The 24,876-nt window shown below is 68.2% G+C and overlaps 3 protein-coding genes across 3 annotated transcripts in view; 2 read left to right on the forward strand and 1 right to left on the reverse strand.

Annotated features, from left to right (window-relative positions):
* The window catches only part of UIMC1 (ubiquitin interaction motif containing 1), a 34,524-nt gene extending 28,433 nt beyond the window's left edge, over nt 1-6,091 (forward strand). Inside the window, exons 9-12 of the mRNA XM_026047690.1 lie at nt 1,412-1,490; nt 3,084-3,204; nt 4,921-4,984; nt 5,604-6,091. Of these exons, the coding sequence (XP_025903475.1) occupies nt 1,412-1,490; nt 3,084-3,204; nt 4,921-4,984; nt 5,604-5,860 (521 nt within the window). The 3' untranslated portion in view covers nt 5,861-6,091. The remainder of the gene's footprint in view (nt 1-1,411; nt 1,491-3,083; nt 3,205-4,920; nt 4,985-5,603) is intronic.
* A 1,614-nt stretch (nt 6,092-7,705) lies between these two features.
* On the forward strand, nt 7,706-12,323 carry HK3 (hexokinase 3). Its single transcript, XM_026047513.1, has 19 exons — nt 7,706-7,764; nt 7,844-7,895; nt 7,967-8,129; nt 8,312-8,460; nt 8,540-8,665; nt 8,748-8,843; nt 8,933-9,032; nt 9,112-9,295; nt 9,455-9,610; nt 9,713-9,946; nt 10,040-10,344; nt 10,423-10,562; nt 10,703-10,822; nt 10,903-10,998; nt 11,090-11,189; nt 11,309-11,492; nt 11,569-11,724; nt 11,859-12,092; nt 12,176-12,323. Exons 1-19 carry the CDS (start codon nt 7,715-7,717, stop codon nt 12,321-12,323), a joined length of 2,793 nt encoding a protein of 930 aa, XP_025903298.1. The 5' UTR covers nt 7,706-7,714.
* A 443-nt stretch (nt 12,324-12,766) lies between these two features.
* Nucleotides 12,767-24,876, reverse strand: part of UNC5A (unc-5 netrin receptor A) — a 14,393-nt gene continuing 2,283 nt past the window's right edge. Inside the window, exons 2-16 of the mRNA XM_026047514.1 lie at nt 16,913-17,134; nt 16,608-16,751; nt 16,299-16,402; nt 16,048-16,228; nt 15,751-15,918; nt 15,416-15,580; nt 15,156-15,344; nt 14,491-14,784; nt 14,332-14,419; nt 14,078-14,246; nt 13,771-14,004; nt 13,551-13,700; nt 13,292-13,456; nt 13,045-13,223; nt 12,767-12,966 (exon numbers count right to left, since the gene is read on the reverse strand). Of these exons, the coding sequence (XP_025903299.1) occupies nt 12,807-12,966; nt 13,045-13,223; nt 13,292-13,456; nt 13,551-13,700; nt 13,771-14,004; nt 14,078-14,246; nt 14,332-14,419; nt 14,491-14,784; nt 15,156-15,344; nt 15,416-15,580; nt 15,751-15,918; nt 16,048-16,228; nt 16,299-16,402; nt 16,608-16,751; nt 16,913-17,134 (2,612 nt within the window). The 3' untranslated portion in view covers nt 12,767-12,806. The remainder of the gene's footprint in view (nt 12,967-13,044; nt 13,224-13,291; nt 13,457-13,550; nt 13,701-13,770; nt 14,005-14,077; nt 14,247-14,331; nt 14,420-14,490; nt 14,785-15,155; nt 15,345-15,415; nt 15,581-15,750; nt 15,919-16,047; nt 16,229-16,298; nt 16,403-16,607; nt 16,752-16,912; nt 17,135-24,876) is intronic.

The following is a 24,876-nucleotide window of genomic DNA, read 5'->3' on the forward strand; positions in this document are numbered from 1 at the left end:
TTCACTGCTTTTGATAGAAAATAGAACTGATTAACACCTGAGCTAGTGCACCAGGCTCCCGAGACGGCGTTAAAAGAATATTAACAAGTGCACGCTGATTTGGAGAGCAGCCTTCACCACGCTGTCAAGTGCCCCTGTTAGTTGGGTTGTTGGGAGGCTRTATGGCTTGAGGGATGGCCAGGGCTGTCGGTCCTCCTAATCAGGCTGCCACTTCAAATCTGGGCCAGGCTGGGTTAAACAGAGATGCTGCTTTGATGCCTGTGAGGGATAAAAAGCTGTTGTTCTCAATCATCACCCGCGTGATGGCCGCGTCCTAGGACATGCTCAAGCTCGAGCTTGAGCAGCCTTCGGTGTGAGTGTCTCCCTGCAGCCCCGAGAGCCTGTGAGGAGCCCACGGTGCCTGTGCTGCTGGGGCTGCAGGTCAGAGGTGGCTGGGGATGAAAAGCCCTCGCTCTGTCAGTACTGGGGATAAATATTGGGGCTTGCGGCGTTGCCTGATGCTCTGGAAATGGGCTTTTCCCAAAGCTCTGAAGGATTTCCCCCTTCTGTGCAGGATTCCCCCCTTTTTTTTCCACAGATTTTGTGCCAATAGTAACAGGCCTATACGTTGGCTTTTTTGGTGGGAATATTGAGTATGGGAAGCAGTGCTACCAGGCTGTAAAACAGCTCCACGCATTCCCCTTTAGCCAGATTGCTGAGAGTGCTTTCTGCAACATCTGTTTTGGAGCTGGAATCTTGGATGTCCCTGGTGCGGCGAGCTAAGATAYCCGATACGCTCCCCGAGGACCTTTGCTGGTGGCATGTCAACAGAAATATGCTGAGAGGAATTCAACTGAAAGAGACAACACTTAGACATGCTCCCTGCAGATGCCTGGAGAGCAGGTTTGGAAAGACTGCTTGGGATTGCTGAGGGAACAGAAAACATTGGCTCCTGCCATCAGCACGCTGGTCAGGCCRGGGTTTCGCCAGCTACTGACACGTGCCTGGCTTTGGTGGAGCCATCCAGACACCTCGCAGAGCTTCCTGCAGGGAATCGGGAAGGTCTCCCTGCTTTCACCTGCGAGGGGAGGAAAGCAGGGACCATTCAGGCTATTCGCTGCAACCTTCCCTTTCCAGGGGAAGGAATCACTGTGAGCAGTGCCCCGCTGATAAAGCTCTTTCTGGTGGTCGAGACAAGGTGCAGTGTGAAACGGCTCCCTGCTCTGCAGGTGCAGGGCAGGTGACTGCTTCAGTTAGTCACCACATCTTCTGCAGGAAAGAMCTATCCCAGCCCAATGTTTCTTTGCCTTTTTTTCTGTCCTAAAACCTGCTGCAGGCCCGGATGGAGGAGGCTGAAGTGCATTCCCCGTGGATGTTGCGTAGGGATGCGGCTGGGGCGGATGGCGGGTGACCCTTTCTGCTTTGTCCCCAGTGCTTACCCGGCGTCAGAGAGAGGCCAGAAGCAGAGCTGGCGGCAGCGAAGGCGGCCCGGCCGCCTCGGGCAYGGACAAGTAAGTAGGTCTGCTTGCTCCTCCGGGACCGGGTCCTGTGCTCTTCCCATTCCAGCTTGGCTATGGAGGTCTTTCACCTTGCATAAATTCTGGGAGATGGCCTTCCCAGCAGTATTTCCCTAAGAAATTGCCTTTCCTCAGTCCATTCTGTTGCCATTGGGAGTTTTTATAGCAAAGCAAGAGGAATTTACTGTTTTCAGCATGTTTATTTTTTACACTGAGTTCCTTCTGGCCAAACCCAGGGCGAGCTGGGATGTGCAGTCTCTGGCCATAGTGGAGGGAGATGTAGTTAAAATGGTGCTAACTCAACCAGTTCCTAGTGGGAGATTTGAGCTTGGTAACCCCAGGAAAGGAGAAGCTTGGACAGGGAGGCTGTCAACATGGCACCTGTAGTGATATTCTTAATTAAATTAGACTTTCAGAATAGCAGTGGCTTTGTTTAATCTCTTCCCATGCAGCCCCTCCTCCTCCCACCCACACAAAGCATCATAAGAGAGGATCTGACAGTAAAATCCCTGCTATGGAAGCAATTTTTGCTGTTACAAACAGTGGATGGCAACATCACTAATGGAATTAGGCTAATTATAGAGAGGACAGCTTCTGTTTAGACACATTATCTGGGTAATCAGCACTGACTGGAAAGAAAATACAGGAAAAGTACTGCGGAGTTTTGCGCGATGGGGGCTCTCCATATGCATTTTAGAGCCCGGGGTGAGTTTTAGTAGGTGAGTGCTGCTTATCAAACTGAACACAGCGCTGCTGGGGCTGCTCCCCGAGGCCTCGTCTCTTCACGCAGATGGTCCATCCCCAAGCAGCTCCCAGGGTGGATGCTCTTCTCCCGAAGAACCAGTGCCCTCTTCCGCATGGTAGTGCCCGTGCTGAGAGCCGGCGTGGCAGCGAGCGGGGCTGTATAAATCCATCCTGACCTTCATCTCCCTTCAGCCGGGGTAATTTTCTTCCTAGACTCATTCAATCCATCCTGCAGGAGCCTGGGCATCTTCTGGACACATGATGGGGTTGAGGAATGCGGCTGCAAGAGAGGGTGCCTGTGCCAGTCACCCAGCAGGAGTGTGTGCTCCGCGTTCCTCTCCCAACATGGCTCCGTGTAAAATGGAGACAGTGTAGGGAAAGACTTGATTTACTAGTCAGACAAGTTCATCCAGCCCTGGTAAAATGTCTCTCTGATTTAACACACTTGGTTTGCTTTTCAGGCAGAATTTAGCTCCCCTTTGCAAAGCCCTTGCACTTCATTTCTGCGGATTTTGACAGGGTGCTTTATGTCTGGGGAGAAGTCAGTGGTGTTTGAGATAGTTAGATGAGCAGATTTGATTACTGTCCTGCTGCTGCAGCAGCAGGATACAGAGGAACAGGCAGGGAAAACTGATAATCACTCAGTCTTTGTCACCGGTGCTGGCCCGACCCCACTGAGCAAGCGCTGATCCGGTGGCATCTCCTCCGATTTGGTGGCATCTCCTCCGACCTGGTGCCATCTCCTCCGTGGCGTGGCCTGCAGGAGGAGAGTCGCCGCTGGCACCTGGTAGCCCAGCACAGGGTGAATCCTAATGCGGTGCTCTGTCCTTTGCTGCCTGGCAGGTGTGAGAAGTGCTACCTCTGTAAGTCCCTGGTGCCACTGCTGCAGTATCAGAGGCACGTGGACAACTGCCTTCAGGCTGCTAGGCAAGCTCAGGGAACCAGGAGGCTGCGGAGCGCCAAGGTGAGGGGCGACCCCGCAGACGGCTCCGTGCGGGGCTCGGGGGCGCGCGGCCGGCACGAGCCGTCCCCTGGCCCTGGGGATGAGCCCACCCGCTGTGGGGGTGCCCGCCTCTGTGCGTAGCTGTGCCCAGAGCGCTCCGTGCCCTCCCTCTCGCAGCGTTTCGCAGGAGCGTGGCCGGGTCCCTGGGGCTGAGCTCATGCAGCGGAGCTGCCGGGAGCCCCTCCAGCAGGCAGGGAGCCAGGGCCGCCCTGCCAAGCAGCCTCGCGCCCACAGGCTTCCCTGCCTGAGCACACGTGGAGTGGGGGCAGCGGCAGGATCATGAGCGYGGCCGGCTCTATCCCACAAGCCCCTTCCCGTTGGGAAGGAGCAAGCAGGGAGAAGCACGGAGTGCYGGGAGCAAAGGGAAGCACCCCAGGAGATGCACGAGGAAGCGAGCTGCTGTGCAGGGACAGAGGGACATGCCTTGCTAGGAGGTGGGAGGAAGCACGGGTAGCAGCTGGCACGCAGTACCTTGCCACGTKTTGGCCCCACCATGGCCATTCCTGCTCGTGGCTCTCCCAGGGAGCGCAGAGAGGGCCCTTCCAGGCCTCCCCGTGGGTTCCTGGGGGCACAGCCCTGGTGCAGCAGCTTTGCCTGTGCTCAGAAATGTGATTCTCAGCATGAAGATGCAACATGATGTCTTAGTTTCGTATAATCCCTTAAATCCATCACAGGCCTCAGCCCTTGGGGATTCAGATGCAAATGATGAGATTTCTGGTTGACGATTTTTGGCTGGGATACAGCTGAGCGTTGTGTGGCTCAGAGCACTGCAGGGCACGGCTGCTCCTGCATGTGACGAGTGCCATGGGTCTGTTTGCCCCTGCCCCACTTAGCTCGCTGGCGGCCTGGAGGTCCCTGCACCGGGAAAGGTGCTGGAGCCCAGCTGCCCCTTGGGACACCTTGGCAGGGCTCTGCCTTTCCTCTGGCTCTGCCTCGTGTGGAGGTGGCTGCTCCCCTGTGGGGAGCAGGTGGTACCTGGGCATGGGCTGGGCCACTGGAAAGCTTCCTGGTAGCACTGCTGGGCTTGCAGGTTCCTGCCCGAGCCCCTTTGGGGGTTATTTTCAGCTCCAACCTTGCAGCAGGACTGGCAGYGACTTCTAGAGCCTTTCTAGGGGACAGAGGGCAGACAGGAGAGGAGACTTTGCTGGGCAAGCAAGGCTTGGAGCAGCCAGCCAAGTGCTCTTCCCTTAGCCTGCGACTGCTGCGGGGCCATGTATTCCTAGGGACTCGGAGTGGGCACGAGGTGAGTGCTGTCCATGTGATGGTGCCCTGGAGGAAGGCTCTTCACTCCAGCACCACGACCTCCCTAAGATGGAGCAGGCTGGAGCAGGCTGGAGGCTGCGCTTGGAGTCGCAGCGCCGGGGGGATGTGCCGGAGGTGGCGCAGACCTCGTGGTGCAGATCTCCGTGCTGCAGCCCTGCGCTCGGGGTGGCTGCCTGCAACGTGGCCTCCCTTCGGAGCAGGCTCTGCTGTAGCAGCTGCTGCCAGGGCAGCGCTCAGGCTGGGTCGGGGCAGTGCCCTTCATGTTGGCTGCTGCTCTTGCTCAGCTGGACGGGAAACGTGGCCGCCCCGTGGGCTGGGGGGACCCGCGGGCGAGGGGCCGCCTTGGACACGGGAGGGCGTGCGTCCTCTGCGGCACTGCTGTGATGTGATGGCTGCTCTCCTCTCCCCTGGCAGGACACTGGAAGGCAGGAGGGAGGACTCCTCAGCATGCTGGAGCTCTCGGAGAGCAGATCTGCAGGTGGGAAGCTGCTGCTGCCTCTGCCCGGCCTGGTCACCCCCTTTCCTGACCATCTCCTTTTGAGTCCTTCAGCTTCTGCTGCAAGTTGCGGCTTGGGCTGCATGGGCAGCAAATTCCCCTTGCAAGGAGCCTGCTCCTGAGCAAAGCGGGAGGCTGTGGCCCTCGTGGGCCTTTTGCACACCCCTCAGCAGGCCCAAGCTGCCGTGGGGCACCTGACACGCTGCAGGACTTGACTGTGACGGCGCAGCCCTGCTCTGCGCTGCCGGGGAGCCGTCACGCTGTCTTGGTGGCTCCCAGAGCCGCAGAGGGTGGCTGGGCCGCTGCCAGCCCTGGGTACCACGGTAGGACTCCTGTGGCTGGATGTGCCTGGCTGCTTCTGCTGCCAGGAGCCGGGATCCTGCTCCAGTGCCCAGAGCGCAGGCAGGGCTGTGCTCTGAGCCGCGGCACTGAGAAGCCTCCAGCACCTGCCTGCTCCTGGCAGTGCCAAGCGCTGCCTTCCCGGCTGCATGAGGGGCCTTCCCCCTGGGCTCTGAGGGCAGGTGAGCCCTGCCCATGGAGGAAGGCAGCTCACGGCATCCTCCTCCCCTCACCCGTGCCCTCTCCTGTGCTTTCGTTCCAGATGCTGATGCGGGGACCCCCCTCTCTGAACTGAGAGAGCAGCAGTCGCCTCCTGCTTTCTGCGGCCGAGCCGAGGACGAGGCCGGGGACAGCCCGAGCCCCCTTCCCCGTGTCCCCTTCAGCGCTTCCCCTGCCAAGCCGCACATCTCCGCTGCAGAAGCCGCGGGCTGCTTGGTGGACTTGGAGCCGCACRTGGCCCTTCGCGTGGGCGCTCGGCAACAAACCAAAGGCTGCCGRCGGAGAAAGAGGAAATTCTGAGAGGGGCAGAGCGGGAGCCTCCCAGGGCAGCCCCGTGAGCCGTGGGGGCGCGCGGCCTGCGCAGGACCTGCCCCTGCAGCCTGCTTCTGCCACCCCCCTTTTATATGTTTTATACGATCTGTGCAGGGAGCGCTGGGGTGGAGAAGTGACTGTGTGTTTTATAGGTGCCTGTGCAGCTTTGCTCTCCCGTTAAAGAAATGGAAATATATTTATGTATGTTTTTATGAAACTGCAGCAACACGAAGGAGCTGTGCTGTCTTTCTCTGGGGATTGGGAAGGCGCTGGAGGGAGGAGAGGAGGGAGAGCAGATGATGCCTGTAAAAGCGCTGCCTTGGCGCCCCGGGGGCTGGGAGCAGTGCGAGCAGAGGGCCCTGGCTGCCCGGGTGGTGCGTGGCGGGCGCGGGGTGCCCGCGCTGGCAGCGCGGCGGGGTGRCGGCGAGCGGCAGCGCAGACAAGTGCGGCGGCCACTGGCCTCGGTGCGGAGGCTGGTGCTGCCTTGGACCCCGGCCAGCTGTGCTGGGCCGTGCCAGATGTGAGCTCAGCTGGCGCCTGCTGCAATCCAGCTGCTGTGGGCTCCTTTGTCCTCTGGGGCGCYGCTTTGTGCACATGACAACGTCCCCATGTGCCCCTGGCGGGGGGAAGCCTCTGCGTGCCCCCACGATGGTGCTTCAGTGCGAGCGTTTGCCACCAGCTGTCCCCTTGGTGCGCGGGGAGCAGGGGAGGCYGCGTGTGAGCAGCTTTCCCCCAGGGAGGCTCCTGCTGCACCGGCACCAGCCGAGCGCAGCAGCCAGGGGAGGCAGCGCCCGGGCGGGCACCGCTGGAGCTGTGGCCGCGGGGTCCCTGCCGCCGCAGGGTCCCTGCCGCCGCGGGGTCCCTGCCGCTGCGGGGTCCCTGCTGCCGTGCTGTCCCTGCCGCCGTGCTGTCCCTGCTGCCGCGGGGTCCCTGCCACATGCCGCCGTGCCAAGCCCGGCCAGCCCCTGCGCCACTCTGCTCCCCTGGCCCAGGGCAGCGTCACCTCGGGGCTCTGGAGTGCCCCGGGCTGCAGCCTGGGGCCTCTCCTGCCCCCAGGGCCCCTGGGGACGCTGCCACTTCATGTGCATGGCCCCAGGGTCCTCAAGGGCAGCGCAGCCCTGGCCTCCCTCTGCGCGCTGCCCTGCGGCCACCGCAGTGCCGAGCCCGGCCGGCCGCGCACCCRGGGAGCAGCCTCGCCTCCTGCTGCAGAGCCCCTCATTAGGAAGGGGAGGGCTCATTAATGTGCCTGCTTAATTAATGGGGCAAGTTGACGCTGAGCTAATTAAAATTTGGGCTCAAATTTAAACGTGCTAATTGGAAACGCAGCCACATGCAAATGGSTCTGGAAATAGGGCACCCCCCTTGGCGTGGGGGGTGCAGCCCGGGCCGGGGGGGCAGCCCCGGTGCGGGGGGGCYGGCTGGCGATGGGCGCGGGCCCCCCGGGCGCATCCTGCGCAGCAACGGGCCGCCCCATTGGTCATCGCCGGGGCCACCGGCGCCGCGTCCTGGCCAATGGCGGGGCAGGGCATCCCTGGGGGCTCTGCATCTGTCGCCAAGGCAACAGCATCCGCGTTGGCAACGGTCCCCGGGCCCGGCACCCACCTCGAGCGGCCCCCCCCCCCCGCCAGCGGCCCCCGCCACCGGGCCCGCTGCCCCCGGCCCCGCTGCCCCTGGCCACAGGAGCCATGTCCCAGCCTGCTCCCCGCGGCCCCGGCGGCGGGCAGCCCCCGCGGCCCCGGCGGCGGGCAGCCCCGCGCGGGGCAGCGCGGCGGGGCCTCGCGGGGCCGCGGCCCGGCCACCTTCACCACCGACGTCATCCTCCTCCTGCCGCGCGGCCTCGTCATGGTGCACAACGAGAGGAGCTGGACACCCCCGGGGCGCTCCTTGAACTGGTGAGGGGCTGTGTGGCCCGTTGGGTGCCCCCCGCGCTGGGCAAAGCCAGGCTCAGCCGGGTGCCCTCCTGCCACGCAGGACCCAGGAGAACCTGCCGCTCCGCTGCGACGAGGATCCTGCCCTCACACCGGTAGGGCCGGTCCCCGCGCCGGCGCCCGGGACGAGGTGCCCCCCGGAGTGGCCCTGACGAGGCCCCCGCAGGTGCAGCGAGTGCTGCTGGAGCTCACGGTGTCGCTGGAGACGCTGCAGGAGGTGAAGGGCCGCATGATGGAGGCCCTGGCCAAGGGGCTGAGCCGGCAGACGCACGCGCAGGCCAGCGTGCGCACGCTGCCCACCTACGTGTGCTCCACGCCCGACGGCACCGGTGAGGCCCCCAGCCTGGGGACGCGGCAACGGGAGCTGCCGGCTCCTGCTGCCAGTGGCAGAGCCCAGGAGCCGCTTCCCAGCCCTGGGAATTGCTGCCTCCCGGCGGGGCAGGCAGCTCTGCTCAGGACAGGTGAGGAGGAGATGCCATGGGGACATGCCACTGTGTCTGCTCCCTGGCAGAAAAGGGCGACTTCTTGGTGGTGGAGCTGCGCCGGAGACACGTGCGGACACTTTGGGTGACCCTGCCGGGCGACGGCAACCAGAACCTGCAGCTGAAGGAGCAGCTCTTCGACACGCCGGAGGACATCATGCAGGGCAGCGGGGAAGCGGTAGGGGCAGCGGGGCGGCCGCGGGGGCCGCGGGGCGCCGGGCAGGGCCAGCGGCACTCGCCCCTCTGCGCCTTGGCAGCTCTTCGACTTCATCGCCCAATGCCTGGGCCAGTTCCTGGACGGCGCCGGCCTCAGCAGCCCCCAGCAGCGCCTGCCCTTGGGCTTCGTCTTCCCGTTCAGCTGCAGGCAGACGCGGCTGGACCAGGCGAGCGGGGCGGCCCYGGCTCCCCTGGGTGCTCCCTGGGGGCTCGCGGCGGGTGCCGATGGCCAGGCTGTGCCCTGCGCAGGGTGAGCTCATCGCCTGGTCCAAGGGCGTCCACTGCAGCGACGTGGAGGGGCACGACGTGGTGCAGCTGCTGCAGGCGGCCATCAACAAGCAGCAGGTGGGAGCGGGGCCGGGGTCCCGGCCRGGGCGCTGCCCCCCGCACGCGAGGGCTGACGCGGCGCTCGCTCCGCTCCCACTCCCGGGCAGCGTTACCACGTGGATGTCGTTGCCCTCTTGAACGACACGGTGGGCACCATGATGAGCTGCAGCGTGGAGGGGATGCCCTGCGAGGTTGGCTTGGTCATTGGTGAGCGGTGGGCACCCATGGCGGGGGGCTGAAGGGGGCCCCGTGCTGGTGCTCAGCTCCCTCTGCCCGGCCCCCCCAGATGTGGGCACCAACAGCTGCTTCATGGCGGAAGGCTGCCTTGTGGAGATGGCCGAGGAGACCAGCGGGCGGATGTGTGTCAACACCGAGTGGGGCTGCTTCGGCGACGACGGCGCCCTGAGYGACGTGCTGACCCGCTACGATGAGAGCGTGGACCAAGAGTCCCGCAGACCCGGCCACAAGAGGTGCAACACRCTGCCCAGCGAGCGCTGGGTCTCCTGGGGCCCTCGGACATGAGTGAACGGCGCCTGAGACGCTCTTAGTGCTCGTGCAGAGCCAGGAGGGTGCTGGGGTGGCCTTGCTGGGAGCTGTGGGTGCTCACATGCACACGGGGCTGCGTGCAGGTTTGAGAAGCTCATCGGGGGCCTCTACCTCGGGGAGATCGTGCGGCACGTGCTGGCCAAGCTGGCCGCGGAGGGAGCCCTCTTCAGCGGGGCTGCAGCCGCCGCCCTGGCCACCAAGGATGTGCTCAAGACGCAGCAAGTGCTGGAGATCATCGAGTGAGCGCCCGGGGGCTGCCAGGGGCAGGCGGCAGYGCGGGGTGACGGGCAGGGGGCACCCGGCTGTGGGAGCGGCTGCCAGTGGCGCGCTCTGTGCCGCAGCGACGAGGCGGGCCTGGCCGTGGCACGCRGCGCCCTGCAGGCGCTGGGGCTGGCGCCCAGCGAGCAGGACTGCTGCCACGTGCAGCAGCTGTGCCGCGCCGTGGTGACCCGCGCCGCGGGGCTCTGCGCCGCCGGCCTCGCCGCCATCCTCAGCTACATGTGCCAGAGCCGCGAGCTGGAGCGCCTCAAAGCCAACGTGGCGGTGGACGGCGCCGTGTACCGGGGTCACGCCAGGTGGGGTGGCACCTGTGACACCCGCCACTGCGCTGGCGGCCACCACGGCGGCACGCAGGGAGCCCGGCCCTTGCCGTCCCCTCTGTGCCGCAGGTTCGGGGAGGTCCTGCAGCGCGTGACCAAGCTGCTGGCCCCCGAGTGCGTGGCCACGCTGGTGCCCTCGGTGGACGGGAGCGGGCGCGGGGCCGCCGTGGTGACGGCGGTGGCCCTGCGCCTGGCGGCGCAGCGCCGCGACATGGACCAGCTGCTGGCGCCGCTGCGGCTCGGCCCGGCCGACCTGCAGCGCGTGCAGGCGCTCATGCGGCGCGAGATGGAGCTGGGCCTCAAGCCGGAGACCAACGCGCAGTCCTCCGTGCGCATGCTGCCCACCTACGTGCGCAACACGCCGGACGGCACCGGTGCGGCCCRGAACGAGGGTGCGGGGTGGCAGGCGCCGCTGCAGCCCCCTGACACCCCGTGCCCGCTCCCTCCTGCAGAGAGAGGCGATTTCCTGGCGCTGGACCTGGGCGGCACCAACTTCCGCGTGCTGGTAGTGCACGTGGAGCACAACGGCGTCCGCATGGCCAGCCAGATCTACGCCATCCCGCTCGCCATCATGCAGGGCACCGGCGAGGCGGTGCGACCCGCCACGGGACGGGACCGGACGGGACGGGATGGGAGATGTGTCTCCCTCCGGGGCTGGGATGCAGGGGGGCTGTGGGGGCCGCCTGACCAGCCCCGTGTCCCTGCCCGGCTCACGGCGTTCTCCCTCCCCAGCTCTTCGACCACATCATCGACTGCATCATGGACTTCCAGCAGAAGCAGGGCATGACGGGGCAGGTCCTGCCCCTCGGCTTCACCTTCTCCTTCCCCTGCCATCAGCTGGGCCTGGACAAGGTGAGGGGGCAGCCCCAGCCCCACGGCCGGGCAGGACCCGGGCAGTGCCTGGTCACGCTGCGCCCGTCTCTCTCTTACAGGCCATGCTGCTGAGCTGGACCAAAGGCTTCAGCGCCTCGGACTGCGTGGGCAGGGACGTGGTGCAGATGCTGCGGGAGGCTGCGCAGCGCAAACAGGTCGGGACAGGCATGGGGACAGGGAGCTGGCATCTCCCGGAGCCAGTAGGATGTCCTGAAGCCACATGCACCTCTGCCGCTTGCTYTGCAGCACGCAGGGCTGGATGTGGTGGCCGTGGTGAAYGACACCGTGGGCACCATGATGTCTTGTGGCTATGACGACCCCAGCTGTGAGATCGGCCTCATCGTGGGTGAGCGCGATCTCGCCGTCCCCGTGCATGGGGCACAGGGGCAGCACGTCCCTACGGCCACCCCAGTCCCCAGGCACGGCCACACGGAGCAAAGGCCRACGGCAGCATCATGCCCGCAGGCACAGGCACCAACGCCTGCTACATGGAGGAGATGAAGAACGTGGGCACCGTCGACGGCGAGGAGGGCCGCATGTGCATCAACATGGAGTGGGGTGCCTTTGGGGAGAACGGCTGCTTGGACGACATCTTCACCGACTTCGACCGCATGGTGGACGAGAAAACCATCAACCCGGGCAAGCAGAGGTGGGCGAGGGTCCCGGCGCGGCGCTGCTCCCCACGCAGGCGCTGCCTGTGCCCCGCTCAGGCCGCCCGCCCGCAGGTTCGAGAAGCTCATCAGCGGCATGTACCTGGGCGAGATCGTGCGCTACATCCTGCTGGCGCTGGTGGAGAAGCACATCCTATTCCGGGGCAAGCCCGCGCCCAAGCTCCAGACCAGGGACATCTTCCAGACCAAGTTCCTCTCCACCATCGAGATGTGAGTGCCAGAGCCGTACACCGGGGGGGTGCCGTGCTGTGCCATACCATGCCATGGGATGATGGCACCTCCACTGGCGCCGTGGGGAGTGGGGCTCAGGCCGGGGGTGCTGATGGGCTGCATCATGTCTGCAGCGACGGGCTGGCCCTGGGGCAAGTGCGCGGGGTCCTGCACGAGCTGGAGCTGGAGGCCAGCTTCGAGGACAGCGTGCTGGTGCGCGAGGTGTGCCAGACCGTGTCGCTGCGCGCCGCCCAGCTCTGCGCCGCCGGCCTGGCCGCCGTCGTGGAGAAGATGCGCGAGAGCCGGGGCCTGGCCCAGCTGGCCGTCACCGTGGGGGTGGACGGCACCCTCTACAAGATGCACCCGCGGTGAGCGGGGCYGGGCGGGYGGCGCCGCGGGGGTCCCGGGGGCGATGGCGGCGGCTCATGCTCCTCTCCYGTCCCCGCCGCAGCTTCTCGCAGCACCTGCAGCGCACGCTGCGCGAGCTGGCACCCCAGTGCTCCGTCACCTTCCTGCAGTCGGAGGACGGCTCGGGCAAGGGGGCAGCGCTGGTGGCCGCCGTGCACTGCCGCGTGGCCCAGGCGCAGGGGCCGCAGTAGCCGCCACCACCTCCCTCCTCTCAATAAAGAGCTCTGCACCGCACCGCTGTCTCTGGGGGGGACACCAGGGGACGGGGGGTCCTGGGCACAGCGCACGGCCGGGCAGAGCCCCACGTAGCAATATATATATCGAATTTATTTACATTCACGTCCGCCAGCTTCCCGCCCCGCCCCGTCCCCGCCCGCCCGCGGCACCGCTATGTACATAAGGCCAAGTGTAAATACTTGAATGCACTTAATACAGAATTAAAAAAAACGGTCTTTACACAACACGGCACGGGGCGCGGGGCTGCCCGGCCCCACGCGGAGACAGCACGACGGCACCGCACGCACCACGCACACCCAGCGCCGGCCCGGCCCGGCGCGGCCGCCGCCAACGCTGCTCTTTGGCTCCGCGGCCTCCGCCTGCCCCGCGGCCGGCCGCGGGCTCCGGGCACGGCGGCTCTCCCCGCGCGCCGACGGGGCGGCCGGAGGCGGGCACGCTCAGCACTCAGCCTCGGAGAAGAGGCCGCCGTCCTGCTTGCCAACCTCGGCCACGGCGGCCGCCAGCTGCGAGAGGTTGCCGTTGGGGAAGTGCCGCGCTTCCCACAGGTTGAGGATCATGGCCGTGGGGCTGGCCTTGGAGGCGAAGAAGCCCAGGTGGCTGCGGGGCAGGAGGAGGGAGAGCGTGAGGGGCCGTGGGACGCGCGCGCCCGGTGCCCACCCCGCCGCCAGCGCTCACCTCTCCAGGTTGAGCTTCTGCGCCAGCGTGCGCCAGTCGGCCCCGCGGGCGCACGGCGTGTCCAGGCTGCTGATGATCTTCTGGCGGATGAGGAAGGGGATCTTGAAGGCACTGGGGCCCACCAGGGCCGGGGAGCCCACATCGCTGTCAGGGATCAGCCAGTCGGAGAAGCGGGTGTCCTGGGGGAGCGCGGCAGGCGTGAGCCCGGTCCGGGGCCCAGCAGCGCCCGCCGCCCGGCCCCGCTCACCTTGGCGATGTTGAAGTTGATGGTGAAGCTCTGCCCGTCGCCCTCCACCTGCCAGATCCAGATCTTGCAGGCCAGCTCGCAGGTGCTGGGGCTGAGGCGCTCCAGGGTGAAGGTGCAGTGCAGGTAGGGCTGCAGCCCGCTCCAGATGTGGTAGAAGGGGATCTCCTGCAGCAGGGACACGTGCTGGCGCAGCTGGCACCTCCCCTGCCACGCACACCGGCTCTCCCGCCAGCATTTGCGGGCCAGCCGGGCTCCCTACCTGGTAGCTGGCCAGGAGCTTGCTCTTCCAGAGGGAGCTGGGCATGTCGTGGATGGAGAGGCGCAGGTTGTGGTAGCTGTCCTTGAAGTGCAGCACGCGGGGCGCGCCGATGAGCTGCCCCCCCATCTGCTTCTCCAGCTGGATGACCTCCTGGCGGGCGGCAGGGCCGGGCTCAGCGGCTGCCCGGCGCGGGGCGCGCGCGGCCGCGGCGCGGCGCTACCTTGAGCACGTCCTGCGTGTCGCTGAGGCAGTACACGCGGATGTTGTACTCCAGCGAGGGGCACGCGGCCGGCGCGAACAGCACCAGCTTGAGGCGCTTGGAGGCTGCCATGCTGAGCGACTCGCCCACCAGGGCGAAGCGCCCCAGCTGYTCCGTGAAGATGTAGCAGGCGTGCGCCTCGAGCTGGCAGTAGTAGAGCTCGGAGCAGGGCTCCACGCCCAGCTGCAGCACGTCCTGCGGCACCGGGAGAGAGATGCAGCCCGGGGCGGCCCCGTGCGTGCCCCCGTGCACCCCCGCCGGCTCCTACCTCCCACGTGCCCTCGCACGACTGCTTCTTGAGCCGAATGCTCCAGTTCTCAGTGCTGGCCTCCACGCAGTGGCCCATGGCCAGGATGGCGGGGCGGGTGAGCAGGACGCCCGGGGGGCCGCAGCTGACGATGGGGCTCAGCAGCGTTTGGCAGCCGGCTAGGGGTAACCTGGCGCGGCACGAGACGGGTGAGCGGGGCCGGCAGGACGGGGTCCCCCCCCGGGCACCGCGCCAGCCCCGGCAGCCCCACCTACCTCACCTCCTCCTGCTTGTGCAGCGTCAGGTAGACCTCGTAGATCTTGCCGCGCGGAATGGCGTCGGGTGGGATGAGCAGGCTGATCCCTGTGCGTGTGGGTGGCGGGATGAGCCCCAGCGACCCTCACAGCGGGTGCCCCCTGCCCACCCGGCTGTACCTGTGTTGGGGATCATGAGGCGCCCCCCCAAGAAGTTGAAGGTGCCGTAGGCCATGTTGTTGGTGCCGCGGGGCAGGGAGCGGAAGTAGCTCTGCGTGGAGAGACGGGCCACGAAGTCGGCGCCCTCGGCCACGGGCGAGCTGTGGTGCAGCGTGTGCCGCCCGGCGCCCAGCGGGCTCAGCAGGTGCCCGTTGGGCAGCTGCAGCTTGGCGGGGCCGTCCTGGCGCGGGCACAGCGAGCCCTGGTAGGTCATGGTGGCGCTGCTGAGGTCRGGCTGGATGGTGAGCAGGTTGTCTGCGGGCACAGAGCGGGCCGTGGTGCCGGAGCCCTCGGCTGGGGCACCGCAGAGCCCCCAGCCCAGGCCGGGGATGCCCCAGGGGCACAGCTACCTCTGGAGGTCCATGGGGCACCAAGCCTCTACCCGGGCCTGGGATTGCACAGAGCGCAGACCCTGCTCAAGGCTATGSACCCTCCACAGGCAGCCCCAGCCCACAGCCAGGACCCCTATAGGGCACTGACCCTGCCCAGCACTGGGGATCCTTTGGTGCCCGGAGCCCAGCGCCAGGCTTGGGCGTCCCGTGGGGCACAGAGCCTCTGCTCCAGACCCTACAGGGCAGAGTCCCCTCGCCAAGGCACAGACCCCCTCGGGCAGAGCCCTCACTCACCCGCCTTGCTGGGCTTGATGCTGACGGGCTGGAAGCCGGCGGTGAGGATGGACGAGTCGGCCACGTCGGCGTCCAGGCCCTCCTTCTTGCGGCAGTACACGAGCACGCCCACGAGCAGCAGCAGCACCAGGCACACGGCCACGGCCACGAGCCCCACGTAGAGCGCCACGTCCTCGGCGCCCGCGGCGGCTGTGGGCGGCAGGGTGTGAGCGCGGGCGCCCCGGGCCCGGCGGGCACCCCCACCGCCGCGCGCCCCTCACCGTGGCTGCAGAGCTCCGAGGTGCAGTTGCGCGTCTCGAGCTCGGCGCCGCGGCACTCCTGGCCGCCGTTGCGCGGCGCGGGCTCCGAGCACTCGCGGCTCCGCCAGTGTGTGCACTCGGCGCCGCACACCGACCACTTGCTCCACTCTGACCAGGCGCCGTCCACTGCGGGCACAGGGGGCCGTGAGCGCCCGGCGCCCCGGCCTCCCCTGCCCCAGGGACGGGACGGAAGAGACGGACACACGGAGGGAGGGCGCGGGGCGGCGCGGAGGGCAGGGCTGGGCAGCGTTGGGGCGGCCGGTGCTGGTGAGGACACGGGTTTGCCCGGTGGGTACCTGGGCACAGGGTGGTGCAGGGGCTTTTCTGCACGTTTTGGCCCTCACAGAACGCGCCCCCGTTGAGGGGCGTGGGGTTGGTGCAAGTCCGGCTCCGCTTCTGCCAGCCCCGTCCACAGCTGGTGCTGCAGGCCGACCACTGCGTCCACGTCGACCAGCCGCCGTTCACTGGGTGGAAAGGGAGCCGTGAGCTCCCCGCGCGGCCCGGGGGGATGACGATGGTGACGACAACGACGGGGAGGGCGACACCGGGGCTGCACAGCGGGACGGGGGGCGCGGGGCCCGGCACGGTCGTACCGTAGACAGTGATGGCGGCGGAGGCGCTGCGGCGGCGCGCCACGATGTTTTTGGCCACGCAGGTGTAGTTGGCGGTGTCGGCCAGGCGGGCCTGCCGCACCACCAGGCTGTGCTCCGGCGTCACGTACACGTTGGCGTCCAGCGCCGGGTCCACCAGCTCCTCGTTGCGCAGCCACTCCACCTGCGGGGCGCGGGCACGTCAGCGGGGCCGCCCCTGCTGAGGGACCACCCGGAGGGCCACCCGGGCTCACCTCGGCGGCGGGGATGCCCTCAGGCGGCCGGCACGGCAGCACGATGCCCTGCTCGATGGAGACCTCCCTGGCCGTGGGCTCCTGCTCGAAGTTCTTGCGGAGATCTGGGGAGGCAAAGGGCGAGCGGGGCTGGTGCGGCTGCTGCCCCGTCGCCACCAAAGCGCCCGTCGTGCCGGGGTGCTCAGCACCTCCGGCACCTGCATGCAGCGACACGGCCACCCCCAAGGACGCGGCGTCACCAGAGCGCGGCGCAGCCACCAGCAGCACGGCCGAGGGGGCGGCCCGCTCCCCGCAGCCCACGCTACTCACAGGCGATGCGCACGAAGGCCTTCTGGCTCTTGGTGGTGCCCGAGGAGCTCCAGGCCACGCACTGGCACCAGTACTCCTCCAGGCCGAAGATCTTCTCCACTTGCTGCCGGGAGATGTCGATGCGGACCTCCATGACGGGCAGCCCTGCGTGGGCAAGGGGCCTCTGAGCACACAGGGAACGGCCAGGTGGGTGCACGCAGCTCCTGTCCCGCAACGGAGCAGGGACCCTGCAAGGACCCCGCAACCCGCCCCGAACGCCGCGTGCGGCTCCGTGCTGCAAGCGGTGGCCCCGCCGCGGCGCTCACCGGTGCTGCGGTCGGTGCTGTGCTGCATGACGTGGTCGCCCTGGTGCACCCACTCGCCGTTGCACTTGAAGTAGATCTGGGTGGCGGGGGTGGCCCGGCACGCCAGGCTCACGGGCTTGTTCTTCACGATGTAGACGTCCTCGGGCTCCAGCAGGAAGCGGGGCAGCAGGTCYGGGGAGCCGCCGGCCGCGGGGCTGGCCACGGTGGCGCTCTGCTGAGCACCTGCGGGGACACGGGAGGCTGCGCCACGGCCGCGGCCCCGCTCAGCCCTCCGCGGGAGTTACGGCCCGGTGGCTGCGCCCGCTGAACCCGCGCCGATCCCTCATGTCCGCGCTTAGCGCTAATGGAAAGGAAATGGAGTGTGACCAATAAGGGACATCGCTCACGGCGCYGGGGCACCCGCAGCCCCTCTCGCCAGCCGGGGGCAGCGACAGCGGAGTGAAACGTCCCCTCCACCGGTACCCCCGGCCACACATGGGGTCGGCCGCCCCATGGCTTCATCTGCAGGGTGCCAGGTCACAGGCGCACAGACCGGCACYCACGGGGACAGCAGCGTCCTGGCACGAGACACCGCGGCCCTGCCAAACCCAGGCGCACCGCTCGGGTGTCCGGYGCCCATTGCACAAAGAGTTAATGAAACAGGGCCCTAAATAAGCATTTGATTAACAAACGATAAAATAGCGATTGTGTCACTGAATGAAGCTGTAATTGCTGCTGCTAATTGGCTGGTTAGGATTTAATAAGCAATTAAACGGAATGGAATGCGCAGTAATTAAGTGCCTTCGTTTSGCAACCGCACGCCCTCCCACCCCAAACCCAGCCCCCGGCCCCACGTCCCGCAGGACCCCCTGCCCGCCCGGTGCCACGGTCCCCGTGCGCGGCCCCGCGCAGCCCCTGGTGCAGGGGACAYGGGGGACACGGGGGGTCGGGCCGTGCTGCTCTGCGCGCGGGCAGGGCCTGCGGCAGGGCCGGGGCGCCCGGCGGTGACGCCCGGGGGAGGGCTGCGGGCACCCGGCGCCGTGCGGCGCCTCCTTTGCGCGGCGAAGACAAACGGCAGCCATAACGCGCCGGTTATTACCCCATCAGCACTTTTACAATGTCAGCGGCAATTAATTTAATTAAAACCCCTGTCCAGGATATAACGGCCGCTCGTATTTCACAGCTCTAACAACCCCCCCAGCCGTGGGGCCGGCGCCGGGGTCGCGGCGCGGCCAGGCGCTGCGGTGCCCGCGCGCAGCCGCCGCACCACGGGCCCTGGTGCAGGGCTCCCTCCCCGCTCCCGGTGCCACCCGCAGCGGCCGCCACCGCGACGCTGCCGGCAGGATGCGACCGGCACCATCCATCGCCCGGGACTTTATTTATCCGCTCGCCCGCTGGCCTCCGCGCGGCAATAAAACACGCGCTCCCCCGGCGGGCTGGGGCCGGCACGCCAGGTTAATGGCACAGCGGCTCTCCGGAGACCTGCCTTTTAATCACCCGTGAGCTGAGTGCAGCGGGCTCCGAGCTGCGCATTTATCCGCCGCCGCCGAGCACCGGGTGTGGGGAAGTCGGAGGCTGCAGCAGAGCCGGGCCTGGGGTGGCCAGCGCCGGTCGGTGGGTGCAGGGCAAGGTGGCAGCGAGCGTGGCCGGGGCTGCACGCGGAGGTATGTGGAATGCGGGGCCACGGGCTGCCCGACGGGCCCCACGTGGGCTGGCGGGTGCCCCTCTGCCCCGGCCGCGCTCGGTGCCGCAGCTCGGGCAGCCAGCGCCGCGATAACGGCCCGAGCCCAGGTCCCGGCACCAACTGGAGCAGGGGCGCGAGGCAGGAGCTGGCCCGAGGCCCCTTGCAAGGAGGTGGCAGCGCTGCAGCGTGGCCTCCCTGAGCACCACAAGTGTCCTCAGCACCACACACGAGCACCCCAGGCACCGCGAGCCCCCCAGGGTAGCCCTGGCAGGGCACCTGCCCCACAGGCAGCGCGAGGGTCCCTTGCACAGCATGTCCCGTGCACCACGAGCACCCCACGCACCGCCGCGTGCCCCGGGAGCACCCCTTGCTCAGTGCACACCCCTTGCTCAGCGCACACCCCTTGCTCAGCGCACGCCCCATGCGCCTCAGGCACCCCATGCACCTCGGCTGTCCGTGCACGTACGTGGGTGCCCCGTGCACCCGTTCACCCTGCGGGCAGGGCCCCCCCGCGCCGTGGGCGCCCGCCCCCCACGCGCCCCCCACGCGCTGCCGGGCCCACGGCGCTGAGCCCGGCCCCGCCGCTCACCTGCCGCTGCGTTGCCATGGAAACAGGCGAGATGCTTATGTCACCTTGGCAAAACAGAGGCGGCAACTTCGGGGAGGCTGGGGGGGCGGGAGGGGGGCGCCGGGACCCCCGGCGCTGCGCCCGAGCACAGTCACCATCAGCTGTGCTCTCTGCAGGGCGACGGGCACCCCGGCTCGCTACCGGCACCGAAAAATCACCGCCGCTAAAGCCAGCGCACTAAGCTGGGCTTTATTAGCAATCAGCCCCCGCCCCCGCGGGCTAATGAGCGTGGGGGCAGCGGGCGGGGGTGCTGCCGGGACTGCCCTGGTTTGGGGCGCAGAGGGGCCGACCTGGTCGTGCTGYTCCCTGGGGTTGGGGCCCCCTGGGGCAGGCTCAGCTGGGGCTCAGCACCCTGACCCGTGGGCGCTGCCACCCCGGGCTGTGCAGGGCACCACGGGGCCGGCAGGGACAGCCCTGCGGGACGCCGGGCACAGGCGGCTGCGGGGGGCTCTGCTGGAGCCTCCGCCACCCAGGCACAGCTGGCTGGGGGGTCCCTCTGCCCGGTCGGTGTCCCTAACAGTGCCGAGTGGCAGCGCCGGTGCCAGGGTGGCCCCGCCGCCCACTGCGGCCGCGCGCGGAGGCGCCGCAAAGGTCAGCGTGCTCTTGGCGAGGAGACACTGCCCGCGGGCGCCGCAGCAGCACCGCCAGCACCRGGCACCCCAGCGCGCGCCCACTGCAGCAACTCTGCACCCTGCCGCCGCCAGCAGCCCTGCAGCGCTGCCCTGCMCCGTGCCCGGCCGGCAAGGACGCGCGGGCAGCGGGGGACAGCAGCTGCACCAGCCCCTCGTGCAGTCGGGTGCTGCCTCTGCCTGCCCGCTGGAGCAGTTCGCACACCACAGCACAAACCCCCTGCTCTCCAAGGCACGTGCACGGGGCACGGCGGCAGTGCCAGCACAGCCCTGCTCCAGCTCCGCTGCCCCACGGCCAGCGCAGCCCCTGGAGCGCCGCTGCACCAGGAGACGGGAGCAGCTGTTTGCGGCTGGGGACACCTCGGAGCCGCCCCGGGAACTGCTGTGCAGCGGGTGCCACACAGACCCTGGCTGTCCCTGCAGCGCCCGTCCCGCGATGCTGTGGGGCTCTTCCCAAGGGGACACCCCGTCTGGCAGCAGGCACCGTGATGGTGTTGAGCCCGGCCCTTGTCCCCGGCTGCGCTCCCAGCAGCGGCATCCCTGTGGCACCCGGGCATCGGCTGGGCCCCGCTCGRGGGACATCCCCAAATCACCGCGGGCTTTTCAGGCGGCAAATTAAGTCCCCAGCTGGAATCCCATAAATCGTGGCCTGCGCCAGACCTGGCACTCCATTACAGGGAAAGATTTTATGGTGCTTTACAAGTGCCCGGCCTGCACCCCGACAGCAGGTAATTAAAGCAATAATTGCTGCTGCTTGGGCTGGCCAAAACAAGGGAATGGCGGCGTGGGGGGACCGAGGATGGCGATGCCACCATGCCCGGCATGCAGAGAGGGCCTGTGGGTCCCGGCTGCAGGGGCAGCAGGGCCTCGCGTGGGCTGGGGGGGACACTGGGCACTGCCACGGTGCAGCAACAGCAGGAAGGCCCCGACACCGGCACTTTGTTCTCGGCACGGAGGAGGGAACTGGCACAACTCGCTTCATCAAAAATTCTTTTGAGGCTTTGAGCACGGAGACGTCCTGCTGGGGAGGCCGCCAGAGGAGCGGCGGGAGCCGCCGCGGCGCCCGCCTCGCTGCCCGCGCCGCCTGCCGCGGGGCCCCGGGAGCGCCCGGCCTGGCCGCAAGGTCTCACCAGCTCCATCCCTCACCCGCGGCGTCACCTCGGCGCAAACGCACCCCCTGCACCCACTCCCAGCCCCTCAGTCCCTCGACGCCCCGGGCCCAGCCTCCGGCAAGCAGGTGGAGGCTGCGCCGCGGTGCCCGGGCTCCCTTGCTCGGCGGGCGCCGGGCGAACGGCTGCAGGAGCCCCGGGCACTGGTGCCCCGGGCACATCCCGGCCCGGGCCGGACCCCACGGGCACAGGCTGCCACCGRGGCCAGAGGGTGCTGCGTCCCGCGGGCGCGTGGCGGCGCCGGGGCGCTGATTAACCGCGCGATTGTTATGAATGAATTAGTCAGGCGGGTTTTGCATCACAATGGAGCTGCCTAATTACAGAGCGGAGCTGATAGCGCTCCCCSTTACATGCAATTAGCGCGTGCGAGCCCCAGCCCCGCTCCCCGGCGCGGCACCCTCCTCGCGCCCCGGCGCCCGCTCGCGGTGCTGCCCTCGGGGCCTGGCCCACCCCGTGTCCTAGCCCGGAGCTGGGACAACTTCCCCTGCAGCCTGGGGGGCAGCAGGGAGCCCGGACCCTGCCCCGCGCGCCCCATCGCACGCTGCCCCATGGCACTGCTGCCAGGGGATCCAATGTTGCAACCGGGAGCTCCGCGGAGCCTCACGGCTCTCCGGCCCCAGCCTGCCCATCGGGGCCGAGCCAACCCATGCGAGCCCCAGCACGGTGACCAGAGCACAGGGAAGAGTCCCCAGCCCAGCTCTCGTTCCACAGGGCACTGGGGGCTCGCCTGGCACCAGGACGGCRTTGTGGGGACAGCCAGTGCCATGGTTGGAGCCGAGTGGGTTTTGTGGCTCTCCTCTAACTGACGTCAAGGATCCAAGGCTCCGACTCAGCCGTCCCTGCTGGGAGGAGTGTCAAGGTCACCCTCAGCCCTGGGTGCCCAGGCCGGAGTGGGGAGGAGGCCGGTGGGAGGCCAGGAACGCACCGTATCACCCAACAGGCTGGTTAGAGTCAGCACCCAAGCACATCCCTGGGGTGGCACCAGCTGTTCTGGAGGGACCCAGGGAACTGGGGGGCTCCCACAGCTGCCCATGGGGAGAGGATGAGCAGTGCTCAGCCCTGCACCCTGCGGGGTGGGTGCATCGGCACCCAGTAGCACCGAGGGCTCCTGGGCCCACGGGCTGGGCCGGGCTGGGGTCCCAGCAGAGCTCGTACGCGCAACACGCAGGAATGGCACCAGCACCAAGGCAGCACCCGTGGGCGCAGGGCAGGGTGCTGGAGGCCACAGGCTCTGTGGGACCAGCACCGGGCTAGGACCCCGGGCCAACGTCCCCCTGTCACCAGCACCAGCCCCCAGGCGGTACCGAACCCTGCGGCCCTCGTAGAGGGACCGGCGCCCGGCTGCCCCCCCGGCTGCAGCACTGGGCTGGGGGGCTCTGTGGGGAGGGGACCCAGTGGCGGCGGCACCGCCAGCACCGCGGCCCCTCCTGCAAGCACCTGTCAGGCTCCGCAAGGTTTGATTTAGTGCCAGCCCCGCGCGGCACCGAGCCAGAACAAACAGCCCTGGGCAGGCTGCGTCTGCCGAGCTCGCGCTGACAGCCGTCACGGCGGCTCCCCGGCCGCGCCGGCCCTGCCCGGCCCCGCTGCCCGCCCGCAGCGGCGCTGGATCCCGGCAGGGGCAGCAGGGAATGGGGCACTGCGGAGCGCAGCGCACAGCGGTGCCCAGCACCGGCTGAGCTGCACAGCCCGGTGCCCAGCACAGCAGAGCCCGTGGCCCAGAGCTGCCCCATCCCTGCAGGTCTCTGCCCCAACACGGGGGTGATGCTCTAGGGCTGGGCTGACTTGGGGGCCGAGATTCGGCTGCCCCAGAAGCCAAGGGGAAGGGGAGGTGCCCACAGGCAGCACTGGGCTGGCAAGGGGCAGGGTAGCTCCACAGAAGGGGGATCCTGCACCCTGTGCCCTTACCCACGTGGCAATGCAGCGGCTGCGCCAGGCAGCCCTGGMCCCTCCGGCTCCTCGCCCTGCACCACAGCCCACGGACCAGCACTAGCCCACGTACACGGCAGCCCACACAGCTGCTGCCCCTGCAGGCACCAGGAGCCCATGGGGCAGCCCTCCCTGCGGGCACCACTCTGCATCACGGGGCAAGGGGCCCCTGCCTCACACCGGGGTGCTCTTGTGCCCACCTGTGCCTCGGTTTCCCGGGGAAGGGGTGCCCTGCTGTGCAGGGCACAGGGCTGGAGAGGCGCCCGGTGCACAGAGACCYGGCCCTGGCACGTCTGTGCCAGCAGCCATGCAGGTGGCCAGGATCAATCGCGGCGGTGGCCATGGAGGGAGCGCGGCCGCGCTGCACTGCCCGAGCCGGCACCGCAGCCCCGGCTCCCCGTGCCTCCCAGCACAGACCCATGGCCATGGCCGAGCAGAGCAGCACCCGCCACCCAACCCTCCATCCCACCTCCTGTCCCTGGGTCGCTGCGTGCCCGGCCAGTTATTTGGCAGCCAGGGCACCCTCCCTCTGGAGCCCCCAGGTCCCCGGGGGGTGCACGCCGGGGAGGCGAGGCTTCRTGCTGCCCCCCTGGCAGCTCTGCAGTGCCCCCCTGCAGCCAGGGCCCTGCTCGGAGCAGCAGCAGGCACCGGACACCAGAYGCGCTGGCTGCGCAAGGCTGCTCCTGGCTGCGCAAGATGCACCGGGGCTGCAGGCGTGATGCGATGCCAGGCTGCGTGTCCCCCCGGTGCCCGCCGTGCCCGTTGAGTGCACCGGCACCGGGCCGGGGGCCGTCTCCAGCAGCAGCAGGAGGGCTGGGGGCCCGGCCCCCCCGGCGGGCCGCAGCACCCGCTCCCCGGGACCCCCGGCGGGGAGCACGTCCGGCCGCTCCGGCGCAGCTCCCATCCCCCAGCGCTCCTTTGTCTGCAGCCGCCACTTCCCGGCTAACGTGACACCTGCCAAGGAGCTGCCAGCCCCGCCGCTGGCCCCAGGCACCCGGACACCAGTGCCACAGCCTCCAGAGCCCCCCAGGAAAGCAGCGAGGGGCAGGAGGCGTGAGGGGGCTGGCCCAGCAGCTCCCCCTGCCCGCTGAGCACTGCCYCAGGGCTGCAGACATGGGGGGCAGCACACAGGGGACAGCCAGGTTCCAGACCACCCTGTCTCCAGCAGTTCCCCATGCAGCCCCACATGTCCCCATGCCACAGCTACACYGGGACACCCCTGGGGGGTGCMAGGAGCCCACCAGGCTGTGCCCCTTGACGCTCCCCCATGTCCTGCCAGGTTCCTGGGAGGCAGGGACTCCATGAGTGGGGCAGGGACCCCCAGGGGCACCCCTGCCCAGGCTGGCAGGGACCCAGGTGTCTGGCGGAGCACAGCCAAGCTGGTGGGATGGTGAGTGCCGGCCTGGCAAGCAGCGCATGGACAGCGTGGGGGGGGCGCCAGGCAGGCACGCGTGTGCAGCACTGCGTGGGCATGGGCAGGGGGTAGCGGCAGTGCCAGGTTTTGGCACAGGGTGCACACCCCCTGCCTGCGAGCGCACCCCAGAGACCCGGTGTGGGGGCGCATCCCGCACACCGTGCTCCAAGGAGAGCCCAGCACCTGTGCTGGGGAGGGCACCCAGCTCTGCCACGAGCGCACCCTGCACTGCACGGGATGGCCAGCACCTTGCATGTAGGACAGCCAGCMCCTCGCACGCAGGACGACCCCCAGCAGCCCTGTCCATGCGGACACCCAGTAACGCCACAGCCAGGAGGGCACCGTGCCCGGGAAGGCTCCCTGCAGCCGGCAGGGCGCTCAGCACCTCTGTCCGGGCGCGCACCCAGGACGCCGTCCCCGAGAGGACACCCGGCGCCTCCGCAGGACCCGCGGCGCCCTCTCCCCGGGAGGGCGCGGGGCAGCCCGGGGACGGCCCTGCCGGGGCACCCGCCCCCCGCCCAGCGCGCGGGCCCCC

The sequence above is a fragment of the Nothoprocta perdicaria genome, unplaced genomic scaffold, assembly GCF_003342845.1.
Source record: "Nothoprocta perdicaria isolate Ctin4 unplaced genomic scaffold, notPer1 scaffold_5, whole genome shotgun sequence".
Classification (NCBI taxonomy): Eukaryota; Metazoa; Chordata; class Aves; order Tinamiformes; family Tinamidae; genus Nothoprocta; species Nothoprocta perdicaria.